General features: G+C 42.6%; 1 protein-coding gene across 17 annotated transcripts in view; it reads right to left on the bottom strand.

Moving 5' to 3' along the window:
• Nucleotides 1-27,280, bottom strand: part of Sfmbt1 (Scm-like with four mbt domains 1) — a 119,689-nt gene that overhangs the window by 50,521 nt on the left and 41,888 nt on the right. For all 17 annotated transcript variants that reach the window (XM_087589047.1, XM_087589045.1, XM_087589036.1 and 14 more), the window contains 2 exon segments: nt 7,236-7,374; nt 2,480-2,574 (listed from right to left, as the gene is read on the bottom strand). In XM_087589047.1, the coding sequence (XP_087445173.1) occupies nt 2,480-2,574; nt 7,236-7,263 (123 nt within the window). In that variant the 5' untranslated portion in view covers nt 7,264-7,374.

Genomic DNA, 27,280 nt, shown 5'->3' with positions numbered 1-27,280 from the left:
GGGGAGGGGACTGAGAAATCCTGCATAGAACAACTGACATGCAGTATACATTCTCTAAAAGAATCAAGCTCATGAAAAAACAAAGAGCAATAACCGGAGGAGACCCTGGATATGACCAATAGAACAAGTCAGGGGCATGCTGGAATCTGCCATCAAGCTTCACTGCCTGAGTTCAAACCCTGGGAGAACCTGCAAGTTGCCCTCTAACCTCCAGACATGCACTGTGGCAGCTGGCATACATTTATACACAAACAAATAAGAATGTAATAAAAATTAAAAAACAAATGAAAATGTAGTCACAGTTACTAGATAACGAGAGTCAAGTCCTTAAAGAAGCAAGGTCAGTGTTTTTAAAAATAAATCTTAAATAAACCTTATTTTCTTAAAGTAAAAAGTGACAGTGTAGTGTGAAATTCACATTCAAAAGTCTTTTTCTCAGGAATCTAGCACATGCTCAAGAAGATTTTACACTGCACTCTAGGGTAGTTCTAAACAGCAAGAACTGATGGATTTTATGATTCAAGACAGAGCACGCTGACTATCAGTTACTTCTGAAGATTGTGCTTTGTATTTTCAAGGGAACTACTACCCCAATGTGTAAGTGATGTCCTGAGAACAGGGTTTTACGTCATTTAACCCCTACACTGACTCCATTAACGTGCTGTCCACAACTGAATCAGGCCAGTGAGTGTTTCCAAGTTCAAAGCTCAAAGACCAAAGAAGCAACAGTTCCACCCTAGCAGCAGTCCCCTCTCTCCCACCACCCATTCCTCCTCAGTCCCCCCACAGCGCCACAGCCAGGGCTCTGCTGGACCACGCACTACCACAGCTATAATCACCAGAACACAGCCCAGCCTGCCTGTCCACTCCGCAGTGGAAGACTTCCGTCCAGTAAGTCCTCACCTCCCATGTGGTTGCCTTGATGGCTTAGGAGCTGGCTTTGTCCTTCAAGAACACTGAGTTCAGGCAGAAAGCACCAAAGCTGTGGGTTTGGGGCATTTACTTAGTTATTAACAGTCTCTCAGTCCTCACTGACAGTGCCAATGAAATCTTGTGAACATTATTAGAATTGTTTTTATTCATGATCTTACCATTTCCCTAACCAGCCCTAAATTTTGAAACAATGCTTCCCACACCAGTGAGGCGCACACCTCTTGTCCCAGCACTTAAGAGGCAGAGGCAGGCAGATCTTGTGGGTTTTTTTTTTTTTTTTTTTTTGGTTCTTTTTTTTCGGAGCTGGGGACCGAACCCAGGGCCTTGCGCTTCCTAGGTAAGCGCTCTACCACTGAGCTAAATCCCCAGCCCCTAGATCTTGTGGGTTTTCAGCCAGCCTGGTCTGCAAACCAAATTCCAGGACTTCCAGGACTACAGAGAAACCCTGCCTTGGAAAACGAAAAGGAAATAAACTAAAATACTTCTCAATCCTCTTCTCTCCTCACTCCGGCCCCAATCATCAAAAACCATCTCTGCAAACCAAACAAAGCCTTCCTTCTGAAGTGTTAACTGCATTTTTAACAAGTTTCATTCTCCACCTGCTCTGCACTGGGATTACAGGTGGACAGCTATGCCAGACTCTTTATGTGGGTGCTGGAAATCTGAACTGAAGTACTTACACTTGCATGCCAAGCACAATACTAATTAAGCCACATATGTCCCCAGCCCAGGCTTTCTTTAACATCTAACTGGTTTATAAAACAGTAACTTCAGTCTTGCTGGTCTGGTATTTCCTCAACATAACCACTTTCCTCTTGGAATGGTAATTCATCATTACTTGTCAATGTATATTAAAAGTACATAATTTGCTTTTTAATTTTTATACAACTAAGGGATTACCTTGAGTCTCAGAAGAGACTTTAGACTTTTAAACAGTCTTGACACTCAAAGGCCATGGGGACTTTTGAAGTTGTGCTAAATGCATTTGGCATTATGATATGGCTGTTGGCCTACAGGGGCAGGGAGAAGAGTGTGGTTGTTAAAATGAGAATGGCCTCCAATGGGTCATACTTGACTGCTTTGGGAAGGATGAGGAGGTGTGGCCTTGTAGGAGAAGGTGTATCACTGGAGTAGGCTTTGAAGTTTCAGAAGCCCACACTGTTCCCGGTTAGTTCTCTCTCTGACTTGTGGTTGTCTCAACATAGGAGTTTGCAACCTGCCTGCCTGCCTGCCGCCCTGCCATGATAATCCGGGCCTCTGAAACTATAAGTCTCCAGCAAATGCTTTCTTCTGTAAGTTGCCTTGGTCATGGTGCTTAGTCACAGCCATAGACAAATAACTAAGACACAATAAAAACATTAAAAGAAGAGGGGTAAGCCAGGCATGGTGGCATACATCTGCAGTATCAGCACCAGAGCAAAGCAGGTTGATCTCTCTAAACACAAGGCCGGCCCGGTCTACGTAGCAAGTTCCAAGACAGCCAGGGTTTCACAGTGAGGCCCTGTCTCAAGAGAAAGAAGAAGGAAAGTGAAGGGGTGTTGCCTACATGTTTAAACGATGCATAGGGAGCTGTGGTGGCGCCTGTCTCTTCCAGATAATCTTCCCAGCTGAACTCCTCTACTTCTACACCAGACCCGAGATCTGCAAAAGAAAACAAAACGTTTATCTCCAAGTAAACTCAAGTTAGATAAATAAATTACTGTAGGTCAAATTGATTTTATGCAAAAAAAAATAAGCAACTTTTGCTTTAATGGTAGATTCCGTAAGTCAATTCAATTCAATGTAACAGTTAAATCTGATATATTCATTCATGCTGGGTGTGCTGGTTTGAATAGAAATGAACCCCACCCACAGGCCCATATATATATAGATATTGGTCATCAGGCTGGAGTAGGTGTGGCCTTGATGGAGGAAGTGTTCCACTTGAATGGGTTTTGGAGTTTCAAACACTCAAGCCAGGACTAAGTCTCTCTTCCCGCTGCCTGTCAGGACAGATGTAAACTCTCAGCTGCCTCTCCAGCACTGTGTGTGCCGACTGCCATGTCCCCACCATGACAGTGAGAACTAAACCTCTGAGCTGTTAGCTAGCCCAGTTAAATGTTTTCCCTTGTAAGAGCCGCTGGTCATGATGTTTCTTCACAGCAAAGAACACTGACTAAGACACTAGGGAAATAACAAATCTAAAGTTTACTCAAAAGATCATATAAAAGTAGAGTGGATATAAAATTACTAGAATTACTTTGGACTCAAATATATTTCTAATACCAACATTTAGGATTCTTAATAGACAGTTCAGATTTAAAATGCAAACTTGATTCTAAGTATTTTACAACCAAGTAAAAATACTACTAGCCAATATTTGCAGTGCATTAGATCTAGAAAGTGTGGTTTTGGTTCCCCTGCCTTTTTTTTTTCGGAGCTGGGGACCGAACCCAGGGCCTTGCGTTTGCTAGGCAAGCGCTCTACCACTGAGCTAAATCCCCAACCCCTCCCCTGCCTTTCTATTCAGCCCTTATATACAATCCAGTGAAGAAGATCCTAAGTCTATTTCTCCTGTATCCACTGCTATCTCTGGAGCAAGGCCTATTCAGACACCTTTCCCTCTCACTCACATACGACTGCAAAGGCTCAACAGGATCTCACCTACTCTTCCGCTTCTGTGAACCAGCTCGAACCAGCTCACAGTGCCCTGTAACGTCAGCTCTTGAAGACCTGATGCCCTCTGGCCTCTGTGGGGATGGCACTCGCATGTACAAGTCCATATCCACAGCCATATCCCAGCACTTGGGTGGCAGGGGCAGGTACATCTCAAAGCTAGTTCAAAGCCAGTCTGACCTACAGACTGAGTTCCAGGACAGCCAGGGAAACCCTGTCTCAAAAAACCAAAGGAGGGGGAGAGATTAAACCCCAAATCTTTTCATGGGTGGGGCCTGGAAGCTCCCTTCTTGCTGACTAGTTTTCATACTACTAGACAGTGCTATGTAGGTTGTAGAGGAGAAAAGTTATCAACACTTTTACTCAGCCATGGACCCAGCAGCTGTTAGTGCTAGCCCCCTGGTTAAGATGTGCTCTAATGGCTGGTGTGAGGACTGTTGTGAGGACTGTTGTGAGGGCTGTTGTGAGGACTGGTGTGAGGACTGTTGTGAGGACTGGTGTGAGGACTGTTGTGAGGGCTGTTGTGAGGGCTGTTGTGAGGGCTGGTGTGAGGGCTGGTGTGAGGGCTGGTGTGAGGACTGGTGTGAGGACTGGTGTGAGGACTGGTGTGAGGACTGTTGTGAGGGCTGTTGTGAGGGCTGGTGTGAGGGCTGTTGTGAGGGCTGTTGTGAGGGCTGTTGTGAGGGCTGGTGTGAGGGCTGTTGTGAGGGCTGGTGTGAGGGCTGGTGTGAGGGCTGGTGTGAGGGCTGGTGTGAGGACTGGTGTGAGGACTGGTGTGAGGGCTAGTGTGAGGACTGGTGTGAGGGCTAGTGTGAGGGGTGTTGTGAGGACTGTTGTAAGGGCTATTGTGAGGGTTGTTGTGAGGACTGTTGTGAGGGCTGTTGTGAGGACTGGTGTGAGGGCTGGTGTGAGGGCTGTTGTGAGGGCTGTTGTGAGGACTGTTGTGAGGGCTGTTGTGAGGGCTATTGTGAGGGTTGTTGTGAGGACTGTTGTGAGGGCTGTTGTGAGGACTGGTGTGAGGGCTGTTGTGAGGGCTGGTGTGAGGGCTGGTGTGAGGGCTGTTGTGAGGACTGGTGTGAGGGCTAGTGTGAGGGCTGGTGTGAGGGCTGGTGTGAGGGCTGTTGTGAGGGCTGGTGTGAGGGCTGTTGTGAGGACTGGTGTGAGTGCTGTTGTGAGGACTGGTGTGAGGGCTAGTGTGAGGGCTGGTGTGAGGGCTGGTGTGAGGGCTGGTGTGAGGGCTGTTGTGAGGGCTGTTGTGAGGGCTGTTGTGAGGGCTGTTGTGAGGGCTGTTGTGAGGACTGTTGTGAGGGCTGTTGTGAGGGCTGGTGTGAGGGCTGGTGTGAGGGTAACCGACTGCTTTCTGATTGGATGTGAGACCTGCTCCACAGCATGAGAAGTCATTCCTAGTACTGTAAATTTGGTCAAAACCCACAGCTGGGGAAATCACAGACCCTAGTGGAAAAATCTTCCACTGCTGTTTTGCTAAATGAATATACTATGCCCATGAAGTCACCTTTCATTTATTTATGCCCAAGGAATATTGCTCCCATTAGCTTTGGTCAGAGAAGCCTCTGTCTGCCATGAGTGGCAGTTACTTCCAAGACTCGTAAGTGGTCAAAGTACTGAGATAAGTAAGTGCTCAGGGCTGAAGGAGACACGGACATTACTCATTCTATGAAGCTCAGAGAACATGGTGGAAAAGGGACACATAAAGAGGCAGAAGAACGAGAGGATGCTATAGATGCTGTCTTCAGGGCACAACATGGGTACTGCACTCATGAACCCACAGCTGCTGTAATTATTCGTGTAAGACCTTCATAAGCCTGGACCCTCCAGCAGTCTAGGATGGGAGGGGAGAGACCAGGAGTCTGCGCTTTCCTGAGGATCTATCCATGGGCAGACAGTGGATGCTTGGAGAGGATGAGACATTTTCCCCCAGTGGTATAACCAATAACTAACTGCCCAGGCTGCTGTAAATAATCCTTCAGCAGTGCTCTTATAAGCAATACTAACTAAACCCACTGGATCACCAAAGAAAAAGGCAGGAAAGTAAGTGAGGAACTCGTTGGGAAGAGGAGAGAGACAGGAGAGTACAATAGGGAATGAATATGGACAAAATACAGTGTATAGTTGTATGAGGACTGTCATAGTAAGATGAAGCCTATTACTATGTATAATTAATATGGATGGATTAAGAAAAACTAGGACATAAAAATGGCTCCTCTGGATAACATAGGACAGTATTATCACTAGGCCTAGCATTGTTAAATTGCACTCAAGGCTGTAGAATATAAACGAAGCATCTGTGCCACACTACCTCCTCTCCAAGGCTCAGAGATCATGAAACTGTGACTTCACCAAACACAAAACCTGTTAAAAACCAAGCTGGTCTACTCAGGTACAGGAGAAGCTCACAAGTTCCATGACCAGCTGAAGAGTCACTGGGAATTCGTGGCTGCTGGAGGAGAAGGGATCAGTTCCTCTGGATGCGGCCCCTGAGGACTGCCCATGTTCTAGCAGGTGGGCATGTAGCCATGCACATACAGACTTAGTGTCCTAAGGGGACTCACTGGACTCTTTAAAAAGTACACGATGCTAATTGGGAAAAGTGGTTGGGGCTTGGGAAGAGTTAGAGGGGAGGGACTGAAGAATGGATCTGATCAAAACACATGTTCATATATAAAATTCTTAAACATAGGTTAGAACAGAATTTAAAAATGAACACATTTTTCCTTCCAAAATAGATTACTGTATCCACAACTATTAATAGCAACTTATTTGCAATAGCTAAAATTAGAAAAATCAAAATGTATGAAAAGATGAGTAGTTGAGACAAGTGCAATACACTCATGAAATGTGACTCACAATACGAAGTAACAAACATAGGCTGGCGAGGTGGCGGGGCAGGTAAAGGCACTTGCTGTCAGGGCTGATAACCTGAAGTCAACTGTTAGAGCTCATGTGGGAGAAGAAAAGAACCAGGTCTTCCAAGCTGTCCTCTCATCTCTGCACATGCACCATGCCATGATCACACCACACAAATACACACACATACAAACTCATCTCAAGTCTACTATTTCAGGGTAGACTTCAAATGGTCATATATTAATTCTGTTCATGACGCATTCTCTAAATGACAAAATTATGGACATAGCAGTTGATTAAAAGTGTAACAAGATGGAGAAATAGGCAGCTGTTCATGGTTGACAGAGTTATCCATCGTGACTAAGGTGACACTGATAAGAGAGTATACATGTGACAAAACACACAGAGCACTTTATGCACTCTTGTTTGTTATATGTACAACTTTTATATAATATCTTATCTTATAGTATAGTTATATGAGAGAAGAGAAACACGAGTTGACAGAAAACATGGAACCTGCGACACTATCTTTGTAATTTCCTATGAATTAATAAAGTATTTTAAACCAATTATAAAGCAATAATTAAAATCCAGTTATTTAAAAAACATGGTCTGTTCTTAAAACCTTTTTCCCCCTAGCAAACAGTAGTTGTAGTCCCTAGCGCCATGCAGTTAAGGCCCAAGTGATGCAATGAAAAATGTAATACTATAAAGGGCTTCCAGCTCAGCAGGATAAAGTCAAGTCAGACCACGCAACAGAAGGGGTTTAGCCAATTCAATACCTGCATCAAGCTGCTGCTCGCCGTTCATCTCCACAGCACATGGGTGTTCTCTTCCCCGAGTGATGAGCAGGCTGAGGGCTCTGCTGCGATACACAGATGACCTGAAGTGTCACGTTTCTACCCAGTGGCACCCAAGGACCTAAACAAAAGTGATTAAAAGTTAAGTTAATACACATGACAAGATTCAAATATGCTTAGTTAGTGATATGACGGCATTTGACTGGGTTGAGAGGTAGAGAAAAAGAAAATCACTTAGAAGAAATAGGAATACAGAGATGGGGGTGACACCTTTTCCAAGTTCAAAGCTTGTCTAGATGTGTGTGTACAAGAAGACTGTCAACTCCTTTCTTTCTACGGACTTCAATAAATTGTGACTGGAAGAGATGGTTCAACAGTCAGGAGCGCTGGCTGCTGACTGTAGGATCCAGGTTGGAGTTCCACATAGATGTGGTGGTGCCCAGCCACCTCTAACTCCAGTTCCAGGGGATCTAGGTGCCTTTTGTCCTCCTTGGGCATCAGGCAGGAAAGTGGTACAGAGACATACATTCAGGCAAAACACCTATACACATAAAATAATTTAATAAAGATTACAATATATTGATATATGTTTGAGTCATAACCTTTAAACTTAGTATCGTGGTTGCTAACTACAAAAATTCTACTCTGTCCATGACAACTCTAATACCTAAAAGAACCACTCAAATAAGTTCTAAACCCATGCATATTTTAAAACAGCTTTATTGGGCAGGCACGGTGACAGACAACCTTAATCCCAGCACTCAGAAAGAGCCAGCCTGATCTACATGGCAAGTTTCAAAACAGCCAGAGCTACACAATGAGAACCTGAATCAAAACAAAACAAAACAAAACAAAAAAACAGCTTTACTGTAATAGAATTTACCAAAATTCACATTTGAAATGTATCTCTTTATTTTAAATTTAATCATAAATTTAACTAAAATTTTTTAACTAAATTCATAGAGAATTTAGCTATTACTGTAAACCAGTTTTAGAATATTTGTGCTCCCCTAAAAACAGACTTCACACCCATGCTCACTATCACACTACAAGGTTAGCATCATCATGAGCTCATAAACAGGAAGTAATTATCATACATGCCCTGGAACCAACAGCTAGCAGGCAGCAGAACCAGGCTGGCTTTTAACCAAGGAGGAAGTCTATATTTCATATCCTCAAGTACTGTACTGTCTCTCAAACAAAAGCAACGATGATGACTTTGAACTCTGATGCTCCTAACCCTACCTTCTAAATGGTGGGATGCATGACTGAGATGATTAATTCTAAGAAAAAAATTAATAAACATTTATCAGGGAGTTAAGGAAAAAATCCCACTAAAATATTTGAATTTATACACTATTCCAATCCAAAAGATGTACATACTTTTAAAGTATGCTGCTAAGCATGGTAAATACCATAACCAGATGTTCCACTTTTCAGACTGGCAGCTCTAACTATGCCCCTGGCAGGTAAAGGCTACTAAAAGTCATTCTATTTCTTGTTCCCCAGGAGTTCAGATTCCTTCGATTGGCCCTTCACTTTCAACAATACTCAACTATTGTTCCGTGAATTCGTCTGCTTTAGACAGTAAATTAAACTGGTGTTCTTATTTAACAACTAAACTTGATTTTCAGGGTAAAAATCTTTCGTTGATTCATTAAGTTGTTTCTCCTGGTTAATTTTATTGTTAATCCACTCCTACATGCCTAAAAAGATTAGAAATTAAAGTCTGACAAAGTCCAGGTTTTAAAGCATTCTAACAGACAAATCTTAGCCACCTATATAATCTAAATTAAATCTGACCATAATGTAATTTTTTCAAGTTTATGTAAATTCAATATAGCTTTATCTATCTTGGCTCAAAAACTAGTTCTAATAAAAGCACTGAATACCCAAAATTGTTCCCTTTTAGAGACAAGTTCTAATGCCCAGACTAGCATTTTCTTCAGGTATTAAGTGATCCTCCTAGAGACCTCTCAAATAACATCACACCTGACAAACAATAAGAAAGCATCAAAAATATGGCACAAAAATATAAAAATGTAAAATATAGCCATTAATTTTGTTTTGAGACTGCATCTTTCTATAGAGTCCTGGTTGTCCTAGAACTCACGATGTAGACCAAACTCACCTTGAAGTCACAGAGATCTGTTTGCCTCTGCCTCCCTAGTGCTGGGGCTAAAAGCATGTAACACGATGCCCAGCCATTATAAATTTTATTAATGAAACTTTTTCTTCTCATTCAAATCCCAATGGAAGTATTTTACTCTGTTGGTATGCTTGATTTTTAAAAGAACATGTATATCCAAAATGCATGGGTGAGACTGTAGGTCAGGATCTGAGGGTACGGCATAGAGACAGATCATCCGTCAAGCACAGAGACCCTAGTTTGACGCCATTAACAAGAAAACAACAATAATAAAACAACAGTAACATACACATTCATATATGGCTTGGGGCTGGTTAAACAGTTGTCAACCATGCAAGAGCCTCCAGATTTAATCTTCCGTATTGGGAGCGGGTTGGGGGTGTGCCAGAGGCTGGGGTGGAGTAGCTCTCTCTTTCTTGGTAGTTATATGTATAGCCTATGCCTGAAATCCCAGCACTTGGAAGATAAAGACAGGAAGATCAGAAGCTCAATCAAGGTTTACACAGTGATTTCTACACCAGTCTATGTTACATGAGACCCTATAATTTAAAATAAAAAAGATAAAAGTAAATAGTTTTAAATTTTTGTTTTGACCTCATTAATGAAGATAAAACATACACTGGACATGGAGAAATTAATTTTTTTTTCTTTTCTTTTTTTCGGAGCTGGGGACCGAACCCAGGGCCTTGCACTTGCTAGGCAAGTGCTCTACCACTGAGCTAAATCCCCAACCCCGAGAAATTAATTTCATACTGACCAGCAGCTGCCTCTCTGTAGGCTAGCTTTCATAGTACTAGAAAGTGCTATGAAGGGTGCTGGGGGGTGGCTGGAAGCCATCAACAGTCTTGCACAACTGTGAGCCTGTGAGCTGCAGCAGGGACAGGCCAGGCCACACATGGCCACGGGCGCTGGAGTAGCACAAATACTACGTGAATAACCAATTGCATGCTCACTGGATTTAAGGCCTGCTACACAGGCAGAAATGCTGTCTGGTACTGTAAATGTGGCCATCAATCCATGGTTGGAAACCATGCATGACCCACGGATGAACCTATTACTATTATTTTGCGAAATGAACATAGTAACAAACTGCCCTCCAGTTTGCATCTTTCTACCCACAGAGCCAACTGAGCAGGGTATACTGGTTGATGAAGAAACTCACCACCATCACAGTGCAGACAACTTTTGGGGCGTTCGCAGTCATCGATTTTACTTTGTAATACTTATTTTATGTGCATGAGTGGTTTTGCCTGCATGTATGTGCCTGAGAAGGCCAGAGGTCCCTGGAACCGGGTGCTGGGAACTGAACCCGGGTCCTCTCTAAGAGCAGCCAGTGCTCAACGCTCTGGCTCACATCCGCAGCCCCATGGGATACCTAGTCCATAGCCCACATAGAGCCGACCTCAAGACTCAGGGACCGTAAGGAATAAGGCAGCAAAGAGATTACCAGGGCTACAGAGGACTGAAACAGACCAGTCTCCTGAACATGACAGGGCTGCTGGACTCATGAACTCACAACACTCTAGCATGGAGGGGAAGGGGCTCACAGCTCAGAGGAGCGATGGATAGTTGATGACTTCTCTGAGAGGAAGTTGATTTTCTTTAAGGTTGTGGCTCCTGAGAGGTCAACCATGCTCCAGTGGGTAACCCAAACTCAGACATTTATGGGCAGCACAAACTAGAAATTTTGGGTTGTTTTGTTTGTTTTATAAAGAGAAAGTTGAAACAGGTATAGAGGGGCAGGGCTGGGTTTGAAAAGAGAAGTGAAAGGGAAGACAAAAATGATTTAAATTATAATGTATGAAATTCTCAAAGTTAATAAAAATATCTTTATAAACTACCTCATTCCTGAATGTTTACAACAAAATTATTCATAACATATAAAAGGTAAAAAACTACTCAGATGTTTATCAATTAATTAATAGATGAATAAAATGTAGTATATCTAATACAATAAAATCTAAATCATCCACAAAAAGAAATTTCATGGCATGGGTATCTTAAAATATTGTTGTAAGTAAAAGAAACCAGATATAAAAGCCAAATATTATATTCGAATTATACTAAATTTCTACGATAGGTAAACTGTCTTCATTTCTATAGGCACAGAAAGATTAACAGAGACCAAAACACCAGGGTAGAGAGGTCAACGGTGAACTTGGCTTATTTTTTTTTTTTTCTGAGGTGAGGTGAGGTGGAATACTGACCATTTCAGAGCTGGATTCTGGTAGTATTAGCCATACCACTCTGTAATCGTTGGTGATGATAGATAAGTAAGTTCCTAGTACATTTCTGTATATATATATATATTTTGGGGGTTTTTTATTTTTTATTAGATATATTTCTTTATTTACATTTCAAATGTTATTTCCCTTCCCAGTTTCCTGTCCATAAGCCCCTATTCCCTCCCCTTCCCCTTCCCCATACAGGTATTCCCCCTATACATCCCCTTTATTGCCCCCCCATATTCCCCTGCACTTGGGGGTCCAACCTTGGCAGGACCAAGGGCTTCCCCTTCCACTGGTGCCCCAACAAAGCTATTCTCTGCTACATATGCAGTTGGAGCCCTGGGTCAGTCCATGTATAGTCTTTCGGTAGTGGTTTAGTCCCTGGAAGCTCTGGATGGTTGGCACTGTTGTTCTTATGGGTTTGTAAGCCCCTTCAGTTCTTTCAATCCTTCCTCTAATTCCCCCCAAGGGGATCCTGTTCTCAGTTCAGTGGTTTGCTGCTAACATTGACCTCTGTATTGGACATGCTCTGGATGTGTCTCTCAGGAGAGATCTCTATCCGGTCCCTCTCAGCATGCATTTTTTAGCTTCATCCATCTTATCTAATTTTGGTGGCTGTATATATATGGGCCATGTGTGGGTCAGGCTCTTAATGACCATTCCTTGAGTCGCTGCTCTAAACTTTGCTTCCATATCCCCTCCTATGGATACTTTTTTTCCCCTTTTAAGAAGGAGTGGGAGCATCCTTCTTGAGCTTCCTGTGGTCTGTGGATTGCATCTTGGGTAATTCGAGGTTTTTGGCTAATATCCACTTATCAGTGAGTGCATACCAAGTGTGTTTTTCTGTGATTGAGTAACCTCACTCAGGATGATATTTTCTAGTTCCATCCATTTGCCTATAAATTTCATGAAGTCATTGTTCTTGATAGCTGATTAGTACTCCATTGTGTAGATGTACCACATTTTTTTAATCCACTCCTCTGTTGAAGGGCATCTGGGTTCTTTCCAGCTTCTGGCTATTATAAATAAGGCTGCTATGAACATAGTGGAGCATATGTCTTTGTTGTATGTTGGAGCATCTTCTGGGTATATGCCCAGGAGTGGTATAGCTGGGTCCTCAGGTAGTGGAATATCCAATTTTCTGAGGAACCTCCAGACTGATTTCCAGAGTGGTTGTAGCAGCTTGCAATTCCACAAACAATGGAGGAGTGAGTGTTCCTCTTTCTCCACATCCTCGCCAGCATCTGCTGTCACCTGAGTTTTTGATCTTAGCCATTCTCACCGGTGTGAGGTCGAATCTCAGGGTTGTTTTGATTTGCATTTCCCTGATGACTAAGGATGTTGAACATTTCTTTAGATGCTTTTTGGCCATTCAATAATCCTCAGCTGAGAATGTTTTGTTTAGCTCTGTATCCCATTTTTTAATAGGGTTATTTGGCTCTCTGGAGGAAGATCTCAGAAGACGGAAAGATCTTCCATGCTCATGGATTGGCAGGATTAATATAGTAAAGATGGCCATTTTGCCAAAAGCAATCTACAGATTCAATGCAATCCCCATCAAAATTCCTACTCAAATCTTTATAGAGATAGAAAGAGCAATTTGCAAATTTGGAATAACAAAAAACCCAGGATAGCGGGGCTGGGGATTTAGCTCAGTGGTAGAGCGCTTGCCTAGCAAGCGCAAGGCCCTGGGTTCGGTCCCCAGCTCCGAAAAAAAGAAGGAAAAAAACAAAAGAAAACAAAAAAAACAAACCCAGGATAGCAAAAACTATACTCAACAATAAAAGAACTTCTGGGGGAATCACCATCCCTGACTTCAAGCAGTATTACAGAGCAATCGTCATAAAAACTGTATGGTATTGGTACAGAGACAGGCAGATAGATTAGTGGAACAGAATTGAAGACCCATAAATGAACCCACACACCTATGGTCACTTGATCTTTGACAAAGGAGCTAAAACCACCCAATGGAAGAAAGATAGCATTTTCAACAAATGGTGCTGGTTCAACTGGAGGTCAGCATGTAGAAGAATGCAGATCAATCCATTCTTATCACCCTGGACAAAGCTCAAGTCCAAATGGATCACATAAAACCAGATACACTCAAACTAATAGAAGAAAAAGTGGGGAAGCATCTCGAACACATGGGCACTGGAGAAAATTTCCTGAATAAAATACCAATGGCTCATGCTCTAAAATCAAGAATCAAGAAATGGGACCTCATAAAACTGCAAAGCTTCTGTATATATTTTTAAAAAGAAAAAAAAAAAAAAACTCAGCCAGGCATAATGGCATATGTCCAGCAGAGACTAGCAAATCTCCATGAGTTTGAGGGCAGCCTGGTCTACATGGTGAGTTCCAGGACAGCCAGAACTATGAGACTCTGTCTCAAAAATAAATAATTCTGAATATTAATTCATAATCATGAATTAAATGAAAAAAGAAAGAACAAATAACTCTATACTTTGCATCTGTATGTACAGGTGTGGGGCCTGAGGTTAATTAAGGTGTCTTACTCTATCACTCTCCACTTTTTTTTTAAGACTGGGTCTCTTCTTCATTCCTTCTCTCCCTCCATGTCCCATCCATCTCACCAAACTTGGAGCATTGCAGGAGGTTGGTCTGGTGTTACTTTGATTTTGAACGCTAATATTGGTCCCCAAGATCTGGTTGTTCCAGACAAGGAGATCCTCACTTACACCAAATGATGTTATGTAAATATTGCCTCCCAATTTATTCCTGGTTGGTTGATATAGATGCCTACAGCCTGGGCTGGGCAGAGAAGAGGGAGCCGCTCAAATGAAACTTGGCAGGTATCATCTCAGGGATTTGGATGGGGAAGCAGACGAAGGTGCACAGAGGGTTGGGATCTCCCCCTCTAGTTCCTGTGTCTTTTATTTGAGAACTAAATGATCTGAAGTGGATATTTACAGACCTAATAGATATTTACAGACAACAAGGAGGTGTAGTGCACCCCATAATGATAACCACTACAGAGCATACGACATGGCTAGACTGACTGGCCAAAGCCCCAGAGAGCCTGTTTTTCCCTTCAGTGCAGTGGTCACAGATGCGGCCACTGCATTTGGCTTTTTTTTTTTTTTTTTTTAAATGTGGGGCATTAAGGATCTGATATCAGGTCCTTGTAAATCAAGTCCTTTATAGACCACACCATCTCCTCAGCCCCATATAACTGAGTCTCATGATGAAGTTCTGAAGCCTTTTTTAAGATAGCACTGACACTGACGAGCCTGCTGGTTGGATTAGACAGCGCTGACACCGAAAAGTCTGCTGGTTGGATTAGACAGCGCTGACACCGACGAGTCTGCTGGTTGGATTAGACAGCGCTGACACCGACGAGTCTGCTGGTTGGATTAGACAGCGCTGACACCGACGAGTCTGCTGGTTGGATTAGACACGCTGACACCGACGAGTCTGCTGGTTGGATTAGACAGCGCTGACACCGACGAGTCTGCTGGTTGGATTAGACAGCGCTGACACCGACGAGTCTGCTGGTTGGATTAGACAGCGCTGACAATGACGAGTCTGCTGGTTGGATTAGACACGCTGACACCGACGAGTCTGCTGGTTGGATTAGACAGCGCGGACACTGACAAGCCTGCTGGTTGGATTAGACAGCGCTGACACCGACGAGTCTGCTGGTTGGATTAGACACGCTGACACCGACGAGTCTCCTGGTTGGATTAGACAGCGCTGACACCGACGAGTCTGCTGGTTGGATTAGACAGCGCTGACAATGACGAGTCTGCTGGTTGGATTAGACAGCGCTGACAATGACGAGTCTGCTGGTTGGATTAGACAGCGCTGACACCGACGAGTCTGCTGGTTGGATTAGACAGCGTTGACACCGACGAGTCTGCTGGTTGGATTAGACAGCGCTGACACCGACGAGTCTGCTGGTTGGATTAGACACGCTGACACCGACGAGTCTGCTGGTTGGATTAGACAGCGCTGACACCGACGAGTCTGCTGGTTGGATTAGACAGCGCTGACACCGACGAGTCTGCTGGTTGGATTAGACAGCGCTGACAATGACGAGTCTGCTGGTTGGATTAGACACGCTGACACCGACGAGTCTGCTGGTTGGATTAGACAGCGCTGACACCGACGAGTCTGCTGGTTGGATTAGACAGCGCTGACACCGACGAGTCTGCTGGTTGGATTAGACAGCGCTGACAATGACGAGTCTGCTGGTTGGATTAGACAGCGCTGACAATGACGAGTCTGCTGGTTGGATTAGACAGCGCTGACAATGACGAGTCTGCTGGTTGGATTAGACAGCGCTGACACCGACGAGTCTGCTGGTTGGATTAGACAGCGCTGACAATGACGAGTCTGCTGGTTGGATTAGACACGCGGACACCGACGAGTCTGCTGGTTGGATTTTGTCAAGTTGACACAAACTAACGTCAGGCCAGAAAAGGAACCTCAGCTGAGGAACTGCTTCCATCAGACTGGCCTGCAGGCCTGCCTGGCGGGGCATTTTCTTGACTGATGATTGGTGTTGGTGGGCCCCGCCTACTGAGGCAGTACTGTCCCTGTGCAGGTCATCCTGGTTGTTTAAGAAAACAAGCTGAGCTAGCACCGGGGAGTTAGTAATCAGCACTCTTCCATGGTCTCTACTTCAAGCCCTGCCTCCAGGTTCCTGCTTGAGTTCTTGCCCTGACTTCCCGCAGTGACAGACTATGACGTGAAAGGAAGTGCAAGCCTTCCCCAAGGTGATTCTGGTCACGCTTTTATCGCAGTAACAAAGAAAAAAGAAAACTAGTGCTGAACTTCTGTGTTAGTTACTTTTTGTTGCTGTAATAAAATACTATAAAGAAGCCAACTTATGGAAAGATGAGTTTATCTGGGTCCCAGGGAGATAAGAGGCCATTATGGGGAGTCATAGCAGCATGAGGCGGGCATGATGGCAGGAGCAGAGCCTGAATGATCAGTTTACTCCAAGCAGCAATCAGGGAGGATGGAGGAGCGCACAACATGGTGGACACAGAGACAGACAGAGAACACAAACTGTAAATGGACGTGAGGCAAGGCTATAGAAGCTCAAAGCTGACCACGTCCAGAGACACTACTTCTTCAAACAAGGCTGTACCCCCAAGCAGTGCTACCAACAGGGACCATATGTTCAGTGCCTGAGCCTGGGTGGGCCCAACATTAGTAAATAGTATTTACAGTTAGTATTATCTTTCTCTGAATTGTATGGAACACTAAATATCACTTATTTAAGAAAGCTCAATGGGTAGTGATGGTGGCACATGGTTAATCCCAGCACTCAGGAGGTAGATCATGTGGATCTTTGTGAGTTTGAGGCTAGCCTGGTCTTCAGAGTGAGGTCCAGGACAGCCGGGGCTACAGAGCTTTGTTTTGTGGGAGGGTGGGAAGGAGGGAAAGGAGGGAAGGGAGGGAAGAAAGCTCTATGCATTAATAGCAGTGATATTATAAGCTGCTACAGAATTTTCTTTTTTTAAACAAAGGACAAAGAGTTTTTTTAAAAAAAATATCTATTTATTTATATATTTATTTTATATGAGTACACTATAGGTATCTTTGAACCCACCAGAAGAGGGCATCGGATCCCATTACAGATGGTTGTGAGCCACCATGTGGTTGCTGGGAACTGAACTCAGGACCTTTGGAAGAGCAGTCAGTGCTCTTAATGACTGAGCCATCTCTCCAGCCCCATAGAATTCTGTCTTAATTCTGGAATTATTTACTTAGCACATATTAACTGACATACCACTCTAGGTAATGAATATTCTAGGATAAAAAAATAAGAAAAACATTTCACCTCATTATTCTATAAGCATTAAGTAAGTGCTACATAACTCCTATAATGCACTTGATGAAAAATGTCATTGGAAAAGCTAAAGAGGCAGGAAAGCATGACTTTCAAGTGAATGATCAAGGTCTTGGTGGGGAAGACATGAGCCAACAACTGAGGGAAAGTCAGGAAATGAACCATATGGTAGCTGTAGCAACAGGAAGTGCGAGACCCTGAATCAGGAGCCTGTGTGAATGTTAGAGGCCAGTGTATTTGGGAAAGAATGATAAAGCCACTAGGAAATGAACTCAAGAAGGTTTCAGGGAATCACATTATATAAGAACATATATATAATGCTGGTCCCAGTGGCACACGCTTTTAATCTCAGTGTTTGGGAGGCAGAGACAGGAGGATCTCTGTGAGTTCAATGCCAGCCTGATCTACACAGTGAATTCCAGGACAGCTGATGCTACATAGTGAGGCCCTGTCTCAAAAAGAAAAAAAAAAAAAATAACCCCTTACCCCCAAAAGAGTGTATGTAGGCTGCTATGAAGATTGGGCTTTTGGGGAAGACACTGGTGAATTATGAACAGAAGACAGACATAATCTGACTTTTAAAGGAGTCACTCTGTGGCTATGTTGAACAGTACTGAACCGGACTGTAAGCAAAAGCAAAAACAGAAAGAGCAATTTAAAAGACCCTGGGAACGTCCTGCTGAGAGGAGCGCAGATGCCTAAGGAAGTAAGCTTGGGACCTGACAGCTGAAAAGACCGCAACTGTTAGAGCAGAGTGGCTCTGCACGAGACAGCACCAATTACCCAGGAACTCAGGCAGGGCACATCCTGTCTGCTTTCATACCGAAGTGTGGCTCTCTCAGTGTTCAAGGAACCGTCCAGTCAACGGAGTATAATGACACCTATCTGCATCTGTTACGTTTGTGGCTGATGCTATTTTTCATATGCTAAGCTTCGCCTGGGTGTAATAAAGCCCCCCCAGAGCAAGGTTGACCCTAGGGGAGGGGGTGTTTGGGCTTTTCATCCTGGCGGCTTTCCTATCAGCTTCAATCCTACACTTCACTTTCTCTATATGTAGTAATCAGCCCGAAGGCATTTCCCCTTGCTAATCATTAACTTATACTAACTTTTAAAAGTATATTAATTTACTTTATGTGTATGGGTGTTTTGCTTGCATATATAGCAACATAGTGAGCAACACTTGTGTTTCCAGTGCCCTCAGAGGAGAAGGAAGCATTTTATATCCTGGAACTGGACTTACAGACATTTGGAATTTGCCATGTGGATGCTGGGAATCAAATCTGAGTCCTCTGGGAGAGAAGTCAGGGCTCTTAACTGCTAAGCCATCTTTCCAGCCCCTTTAACTTTTTATGCCTCAATCTTGAAGAAAATTTCTAATAAAGGCCATTTAATATCAATTTTTCTAAGATTTAATATATATATTTTAAAATCTCAGGCATAAATACTATATTAGCTACATGATGATAATACTGGAAATGTAGCTGTGATCAATTTATAAGTCCCATATTCACAACTATTAAGCATGACTAAACCATTTCCACAGCAATTAATAATTAGTATGTACTTCTATGCAGTTACCAAGATTATTACATTATGACTTTGAAATTTCCTTTAACTGTATTTAAAAAGATGACATGCATTTTAAAATCATTCATTTATCCTATTTTGTATACTAGAGAAACAGTAAATTTCCTACAGTTGATATGATCATATTTTTCATAAAGTAAGTTTTATTTATGGAAGCCAATAACAGTAACATTTGTTGTTGTTGTTGTTATTGTTGTTGTTTTCTTTTTAGACAGAGTCTCACTGTGTAGCCTTGGCTAGCCTGGCCTGGAGTGCTCTACGTAGACCAGGCTGTCCTTGGACCCACCTTGGCTGTCACAAGGACCCACCTGCCTTGCTTCAACCTTCCAGGCTCTAGGATCAAAGATGTGCACCACATCTAACAGAGAGGCACATTTGTTGTCAGCATGTCTTGTTCTAGTGAAGTAAAGAGGACTCTAATTCACTAGGATAAGCACTATCAAAACGTGCCCATTACTACAAAAGGACTGCAAAAGCTGAGCTGTCTGGTAGTCATTAGCAAGAAAAAAGAAAACTTGAAGTATTTACATGAGCTGGACAGTTATCAAAAGTAGCAGTGCAAATAGTCAATAAAGACACTCAAAATTCTCATTCCTTATACACCTGGGAAATGAAAATCAAAACTATATTGAATTCATCTCACACCAAGAATGTCTCTACAAGCAAATAATAAACACTAACACTGGCAAGGACTAGGGAGATCCCTCTTAAACACTGCTGTTTGGATGTAAATTTGTACAGTTCCTATGAAAATCAGCATGGTGTTTCCTCATAAAAACAAAACCATATGATCCAGCCTTATTGTCCCTGAGTATATTTTCAAAGCACATGACAATGTGAAATGTTATAATAAAACTCATTCTTTTGCATTATACTTTTATTTTTAATTAATTAAAGTAATTAACTGTTGGTAATTTTAATAAATGTAAAAATACCCAACTTGGATGTCCCTGGGTACTGTATATGTTAAACAGTAAATGGTTGTCCTCTGGTGGGTGGCAAGCTTAACTGCACAACTAAAGTCTAACAGTATTCTAGCATCAAGACTACTCTGTTTAAACGCTAATTTCCTTCTACAAGTGTGGAAGCTGTGTCTCAGAGACAACCTATCAGTTCGCAGGGCTGGGGATGGGGTAGGGATGCGCAAACAGCAGGGCACTGGAGTCTTACCAGGGCCCCAGGCTTCCCTGAATCTCAGAAAACATGAAGGTGACTCTTAGGGATTATGATCAAGAACATTTCATATGACAACTAACTTCACCATCCAGTAGGCTGGCCCAAAGCTCTTAGAAACTTGGCTTATTCATACTCGACAACTGGCAATCTGATATTTAATATTTAAAATGAATTAAAGAGGCCAACCTAGATTACTAACTGTGTTGGTTTAAATGAGAACGGCCCCCATTGGCTCATGGTTGAATATTTGGTCTCCACTGCTGAAACTCTTTAGGAAGGATTAGGAGGTGTGGCCTTGACAGATGTGACACGGGGCAAGGACTCTGAGGTTTCAGAAGATACATACCATTCTCAGTGCACTCTCTCCCTTCTGTTTGTGAGATGTGAGTCCTGGATTGTTCCTGCCTCTGCCATGTCTTTGCTCTACCATCATGGACTCCAGCCCTCTAAAGTCACAGACCCTGTTAAATGCTTCCTTTTTTAAGTTTCCTTGGCCATTTGGGGAGGTAGGGCACAGCAAAAGAAAAACGAAGATCTGACTCTGGTTATTTAACTATAAGAGCTGAGTTTCAGATAAAACAGAAGCCTGAAATAAAGCCTTCCAACTGTCTCTGACGTTCAAGAAACAGACTCAAGCTGAATACCTAGAAGCTCTAAAGAAGCCTAGGAAGTTACCTGATTGCTTCTGCTTCATGAGTATCTATGCACATGCTCAACTGAGCCTAGGCAGCCTCCTACCAAAAACAACAAACAACCAGCAACAACAAACACCACTGAGAGAGGGATGGACGGGCCTGAGAACACTCTCAATCCCTCACTGAGAGAGGGATGGACGGGGCCTGAGAACACTCTCAATCCCTCACTGAAAGATGAACTACAGAGCCAATCAGAGCTGGGGAGGCGGCTCACTAGGTAAGAGGCTGCTGTCAGGCCTAATGATCTGAGTCCACTATCACGGTCCTCAGAACACAGAGAAGTAGAGAACTGGCATACACCTTTACTCCCAGCACTTGGGAGGCAGAAGCCAATGGATATCTGTGAGTTCAAAGTCAGCCTGGACTACACAGCCTGCATAGGGAGTAGTCAGGGATACATAGGGAGACCCTGTCTCAAAAATCATTAAAGCAAGTTGATTAACAAAGTAGCAATGTGGAAAAGACAGTCTCATTAGACCAAGCTCCCTTCTCACACTTCTACTCAACTCTTGTTGCTCTAGGTGTTATAACTATGTCCACAAATTATCTGGTATGTGATCTGCTAAGAAATCACGGAGGCAACAGCAAACCCAATCACATCCACTACATCTTACAAAGGGTAAGGTGTCAGCTGAAGCCTGGTATTTAGTACAACTAAATTTGCTCTACCCGGCTTCTTACAATAAATCCCTAGAAAATGACGGTCACTCTGAAATCACTGAGGCTACACATTCAAGAACTTGGGTTTTTACTTCTCACACACACCACTATTTTGGACAAGATGTTTAAAAAAAAACAAACAAAAAGTTTATATGCTAAGGAAATATTCTGAGGAATCTGAAGAAAGCCTAGGCTACATAGCTGTCAAGAAATGGCAATTTTGAGTTATTAATAGACTGGACTACCGTAAAAAGAAGCTTTAGCTTAAATTGCAATCTGTGATTTCTGACTTTGGTTTCCTTCTCAGTTAAACAGTGGGTATCCATTAGCTGTAGTAAATACTAAATGGTAAGCTATGTGATACAGCACCATACAAACAGTAGGTATCTAATTATTTTATTTATTAAAATACTAGCAATGTCTTGTAGGGGTGTGGTGTGTGGTGTGGTGTGTGTGTGTGTGTGTGTGTGTGTGTGTGTGCGCGCGCGCGCGCGCGCGCCACAATGTGTCAGAGGTCAGGTACCAGAGTGAGTCAGTCCTCCCTTTCCGCCTTGTCTTTGAGATGCTTTTGTTATCTCACTACATATGCCAAGCTGGCTAACTGGCCCACAAGCATCTGGGCCATTCTGTTTCTGCCTCCTATTTCCCAAAGGAATGCTGGCATTACACTCAGGTTGTCAGGCTTCTAAGTAAAGCCCTTTACTCATCTTCCTGGCCCTAGAAATGTAAGTTAAGCCTGTGTTCCAATGTATCTATACCTCCCCAGCTAATATAGCTGGAGATCACATATTTGGGAGGCTAGTAAACCTAGACTACAACTTTCAAATGGACAGGAGGTTTGACTTTAAATGTTTAAGTAGTTAACAGCTCTCAAAAAACAAAGAAAATCAAAATGTATGAATGTTTACCAATGTCAAAAGCAACTAGCCAGTCCAAGTAGGAAAGGACTTCTGAGACGGGACAGTAGGCAGTCAACCTACTTACTGAGAGTAGACTAAGTAAAGTAGTCCAGGTAAGTAAACAATTGCGTCTCCATGTCCTGTCTGTAAAATGGAGATATTAGCATCAGCATCAGCATCCCTCTCAGTAAGTAAGATATATATATATATATATATATATATATATATATATATATGTATATATATACATATATATATATATATATATATATATATTTCAGTTAAGTACCATAGGAAATTTCTAGCATAGTGGCTGAGAGATGATGACTTAGCAATTAAGAGCATTTTCTGTTCTTGCAGAGGACCTGGGTTCAATCCCTAGTATCCACATGTCAGTTCACAACTGTCTGTAACTCCAGTTCCAGGGGATCCAACACCTCCTTCTGGCTTGGCCTATATGGATACTAGGCATACATATGGTGCACAGGCATATATGTGCAGGCAAAACATCCAGACACATAAAGTATACATTTTAAACAAATTTCTAGCAGAGTAAAACCTCAAAGATACTAGCTATATGTCTAAAAGACCTCTTACCAGAACAAATATTTCCTATTTCAAAGATAATTTCTAGAACATAAAGATTTGAAGTTCCTAGCACGTATCCTAACCATTCTTAGTAGAGTTATATGGTATATATATTTAATTACATACATTTCCTTATTAATTTTTTAATAGAGTAACACTGAATTTGAGAATGACCAAGCTAAAAAGATATCAAATGAGAAAGTCATCAAAAAACAAACACAAAAACAAACTAACGTATAATGAGCAGGGAGACCCCACAAACAAGGCCTTCGGCCCCTTAGAGCATGTCCAAGCTCTGCCTCCTCCCAGAGGCCTCCAGAAGAGACTGAAGGGCAGGTTCTGACTACTGACATCTGAGAGCCTTGAAAGTCTGTTTTCCACCAGTCGTTTACCCAGGAGGCTCTGGTGGGGTTGCTGCTTTTACTTGGTGACATCAGGCACACAGGAAGTTTTAAAAGAGTTATACCACTGGTTTTAGAGAACACAAAATTGGACACACTTACTGTAGAATTAACTCACTGCAATGTTTTAAGAGTTTAAGAGCCCCCCAAAGGGAAATTACTAGGAAGCTGAAAATGTGGGATATTTTGGAAAGGTTTCTGCCCTTCAAAATCACTATAAGCTTTTTGTTTTTTGCTTGTTTGTTTCAAAACAAAACAGAGCAAGTAACAGCCAGTCATTGAGAAGGAGGCATCCCAACTAGAGGCTACAACTGTTGTCAGTGGGGAATAACAGAATGATGAACGCCCACTACACAGCACTGAGCCTTTAGGCCAACGTCTATGCAGCACGCTCAACGCTTAATAGTGAACAGGTGTAAGTTATTTTAAAAAGGCATCTATTTACAAAACAACTCCAGTAGTTTTAAGGCTTTACTGGTTTTTAAAGAGACAGACTGTAAACCATGTTAAATCTGTAAAAGGTTAAATAAATCTAAGAGAAGAAAATAGACCAAATTTTTCTAAGTAATTAAGGACCTAATGTAAAATCAATTCACTAGGAGAATGCCTCTTTCCTACAGGATACTTTTGTTGGGCTGTTATTAGAATTAGTTGTACATTATTACTTGTTTTTACAGATTTTAGCACCCATACGTGTGTGTGTGTGTGTGTGTGTGTGTGTGTGTGTGTCTGTGTGTCTGTGTCCCCTCAACACTAGAAGTGCCTATGATAAATATATGGAAATTGTTTGGTGAATGTCTACAACTTTTAACCAAGTTAATAACTACAAATGATTCCTTCCACCTCTATTTCTCTATTCTTCCCCTAACAACTTTTGGTATTTAACTATTGTTCTGGTGAGCTTAAATACCAAGATTACCAATTTTCTAAGATTAGGATCTACCAATTCTACTTTTCTTTTTTTAATTCACCTTACATCCCAATTGATGCACTCCCTCCCACAATCCCTTCCCTACTCCCCTCCCCTTCTCCTCTAAGAGGGAGACAGGCTCCCCTGGTATCCTCCTCCCCACTCTGGCGCACCCAGTCTCTGCAGGGCTAAGTGCATCCCCTTCCACTGAGGCCAGACAAGACAGCTCAGTTAGAACAAACACTGCAGACAGTCAACAGCCTCTGGGACAGCTCCTCCACCCCACCCCGCTCCAGTCGGTAAGGCCCAGTTCTACTCCTTAGCGCTAACTATAAAAATTGAAGGAAAGCATCGAGTCAGGAGCCCCAAGACCAAGTTCTCGGCACAAAGGAGATTTATTTGTACCAGAGGGCAGAGAATATGAGACAAAGACAGGAAATAGAGGATGAGGGAGAAGGAGAAGGGCACAAGGGAGACTTGCAGGGATATTTGTCCTCTGAGGACAAAGGACTGCATCTGGATAGAGAGGAGACAGACATGGCCCGAAGGAGGACAGTGTTTTCTAAAGGAAAAATGAAAAAACCTGTATTAGGATGAGGTGTTTAACTGGGAGGCTAATTAGGTGGGCGAGGGGGCTTTTGATTGCTGGACCTTGATATCAATATTTATGTAGCTGGATCTTGGTAGTCAGCCTCAGGTGGAGGCCTAATAAGGAAACAGACTTGGTGTCTAGCTCTGTGAATGTGGCTCAGTGGTTTTGTTGGCAAGGCAGAGGGCATGGGGAGAAGGGCAAGGCCTGCCTGAGCCACACTCCGTGGGCCAGAATCCCTTCAAAATGTACATAATTTTCAATCCTATAATAGTGACGATATTGACAATGCTTTCGTGCTTTACAGAAAACATGTTCCCCGTGTGCTTCCATGTTCTGTTTTTAAAAATCATTTTACAACAATTTTAGCATGTCTCTGAGTCATTATAAAAGCTATCGAGAATTTTTAATTTCATTATTTTGCAAATGAACAACAGAAAAGGAAGGGCTAGGGGTAAATGATTGGTTATTAATATCTCCTCAAGAAACAACTGAAGTACTGCCTGTGACACTCTTCTGAGCTATGCTTCAAAGCTAGCTGCTTTGTGAGAAAGCATTTTGAAGGCCAAGAGTGATGTTAAATTTGTTATATTTAAACTGTGTAGGAAACAAATAGAGTTGGCCAAAGCACAGCCAATGGCTCAGGACAAACGCCACCCACAAAGTAAGATCAACTCAAAGGTCACACCTGAGGCCACTGTGCTGGTCAGTCTCCCTCAGTCCCACACAGCCACAAACCCTGGGAGGAAGATGTCTCAGCTAAGGAACTGCCTCCATCAGTTTGGCCTCTGAGTGTCTGTGGGACATTTTCTTTCTTTCTTTCTGTTTTGTTTTAGTTTCGGTGTTTTGAGACAGGCCTTAGCTGGCCTGGAACTTGATTTGCCGAGCCTTCTGAACCCTGAAATTGAAGTTGTGAGAATCACGGCATAACTTTTTTGTTTGTTAGGCTTTGTGGGGTTTGGGGCCGTGGAAGAGCCCGTCCACTCTTGGGGGCATTACCCCTGGACAGGTGGTTGAGAAAGAAAGTTGAGCAAGCCAGGCAAACTGCTTTCCACCATGTTCCTGCCTCTACTTCTGAGTTTCTGCTCTGACTTCCTTCAGTGATTAATCATGTAATCCAAAACTGTCTTTCCTCTTCATGTTGCTTTTGGTTATGGTATTTCTTACAACAGAAAGCAAACCAGAGCAGTCATTAACATGTTTTTCCTCAAATTATTAAAGGATGGTAGATAAATACAATATAGTTTTCTATTAGGGCATTAAAACAAACAAACAAACAAAAACTAGTTGTTTAAGCGCAGATTCCTACAAAAGGCTATTTTGAAGATTTCTGGGGTTTCTGTTTTTCTTATTACTATTGTTAGGGGCAGAAATTCTCCTAAAGCTGCCCTGAAACTCACCATGTAGGCCAGGGTGGCCTCAATTTGAAATGATGTTCCTTTCTCTGACTTCCAAGAGATAAAATTACGGCAGCTAATTTGAAGATTACTGGTCACAGTCCAGTAACAGAAAGACTTTCAATCAGTACTTCTTACCCTAGAAACCAAAATCCAACACTTGACAGAGTCTTTCTTGCTCATTTGTTCAGTTTTGCTTTTTGTTTTTCTTTTTTTTTTTTTTTTTCAGAGCTGGGGACCGAACCCAGGGCCTTATGCTTGCTAGGCAAGCGCTCTACCACTGAGCTAAATCCCTAACCCCTGCTTTTTGTTTTTCAAGACAGGGTTTCTCTGTGCAGCCCTAGCTGTCCTGAAACTCAATCTGTAGACTTGGCTGGCCTCAAACTCAGAGATGTGCCTGCCTCTACCTTCTAAGTATTTGGAAGGGAGTATAGTAAACCTAAGTACCAAAGACCTTAAGCTTAACCAAAGGACTATGAGGAGGAAAGGGTTTATTTCACCTTACAGTTTACAGTCTATGGTTCAGGAAAATGATCCTTGGAACCTACAGGATACAGAACCAATTTGCAAAGTTGTCTCCTGACCTCCACATGTAAGCCATGTTACAACACACACACACACACACACACACACACACACACACTTTTTTCAATTAAATAAACTTTTAACACTTGCTGTTTAAGTATGAGGACTATGGATCAGATCTCCAGAACTTTAGCTCCAGTAAGAGCTAAGGGAGCATGCCGACTGCAATCACAGCACTCAGAAGGCATGGACAGTGATCTCAGAGACCCAACCTCAAAAAATCAGGTAGAGAACCACCAAGGATGGCTCCAGATATCAACCTTGAACCTCCTCATACACGTGTACAAATGCACCCACACACAAGCAAATGTCCATGCATACACACAACAAATGCTTACTAAT

The sequence above is a fragment of the Rattus norvegicus genome, chromosome 16 (genome assembly GCF_021556685.1).
Source record: "Rattus norvegicus strain SHRSP/BbbUtx chromosome 16, alternate assembly SHRSP_T2T, whole genome shotgun sequence".
NCBI classification, from domain to species: domain Eukaryota; kingdom Metazoa; phylum Chordata; class Mammalia; order Rodentia; family Muridae; genus Rattus; species Rattus norvegicus.
The sequence above is the reverse complement of the archived record's forward strand: the minus strand, read 5'-3'. Positions and strand labels throughout refer to the sequence as shown.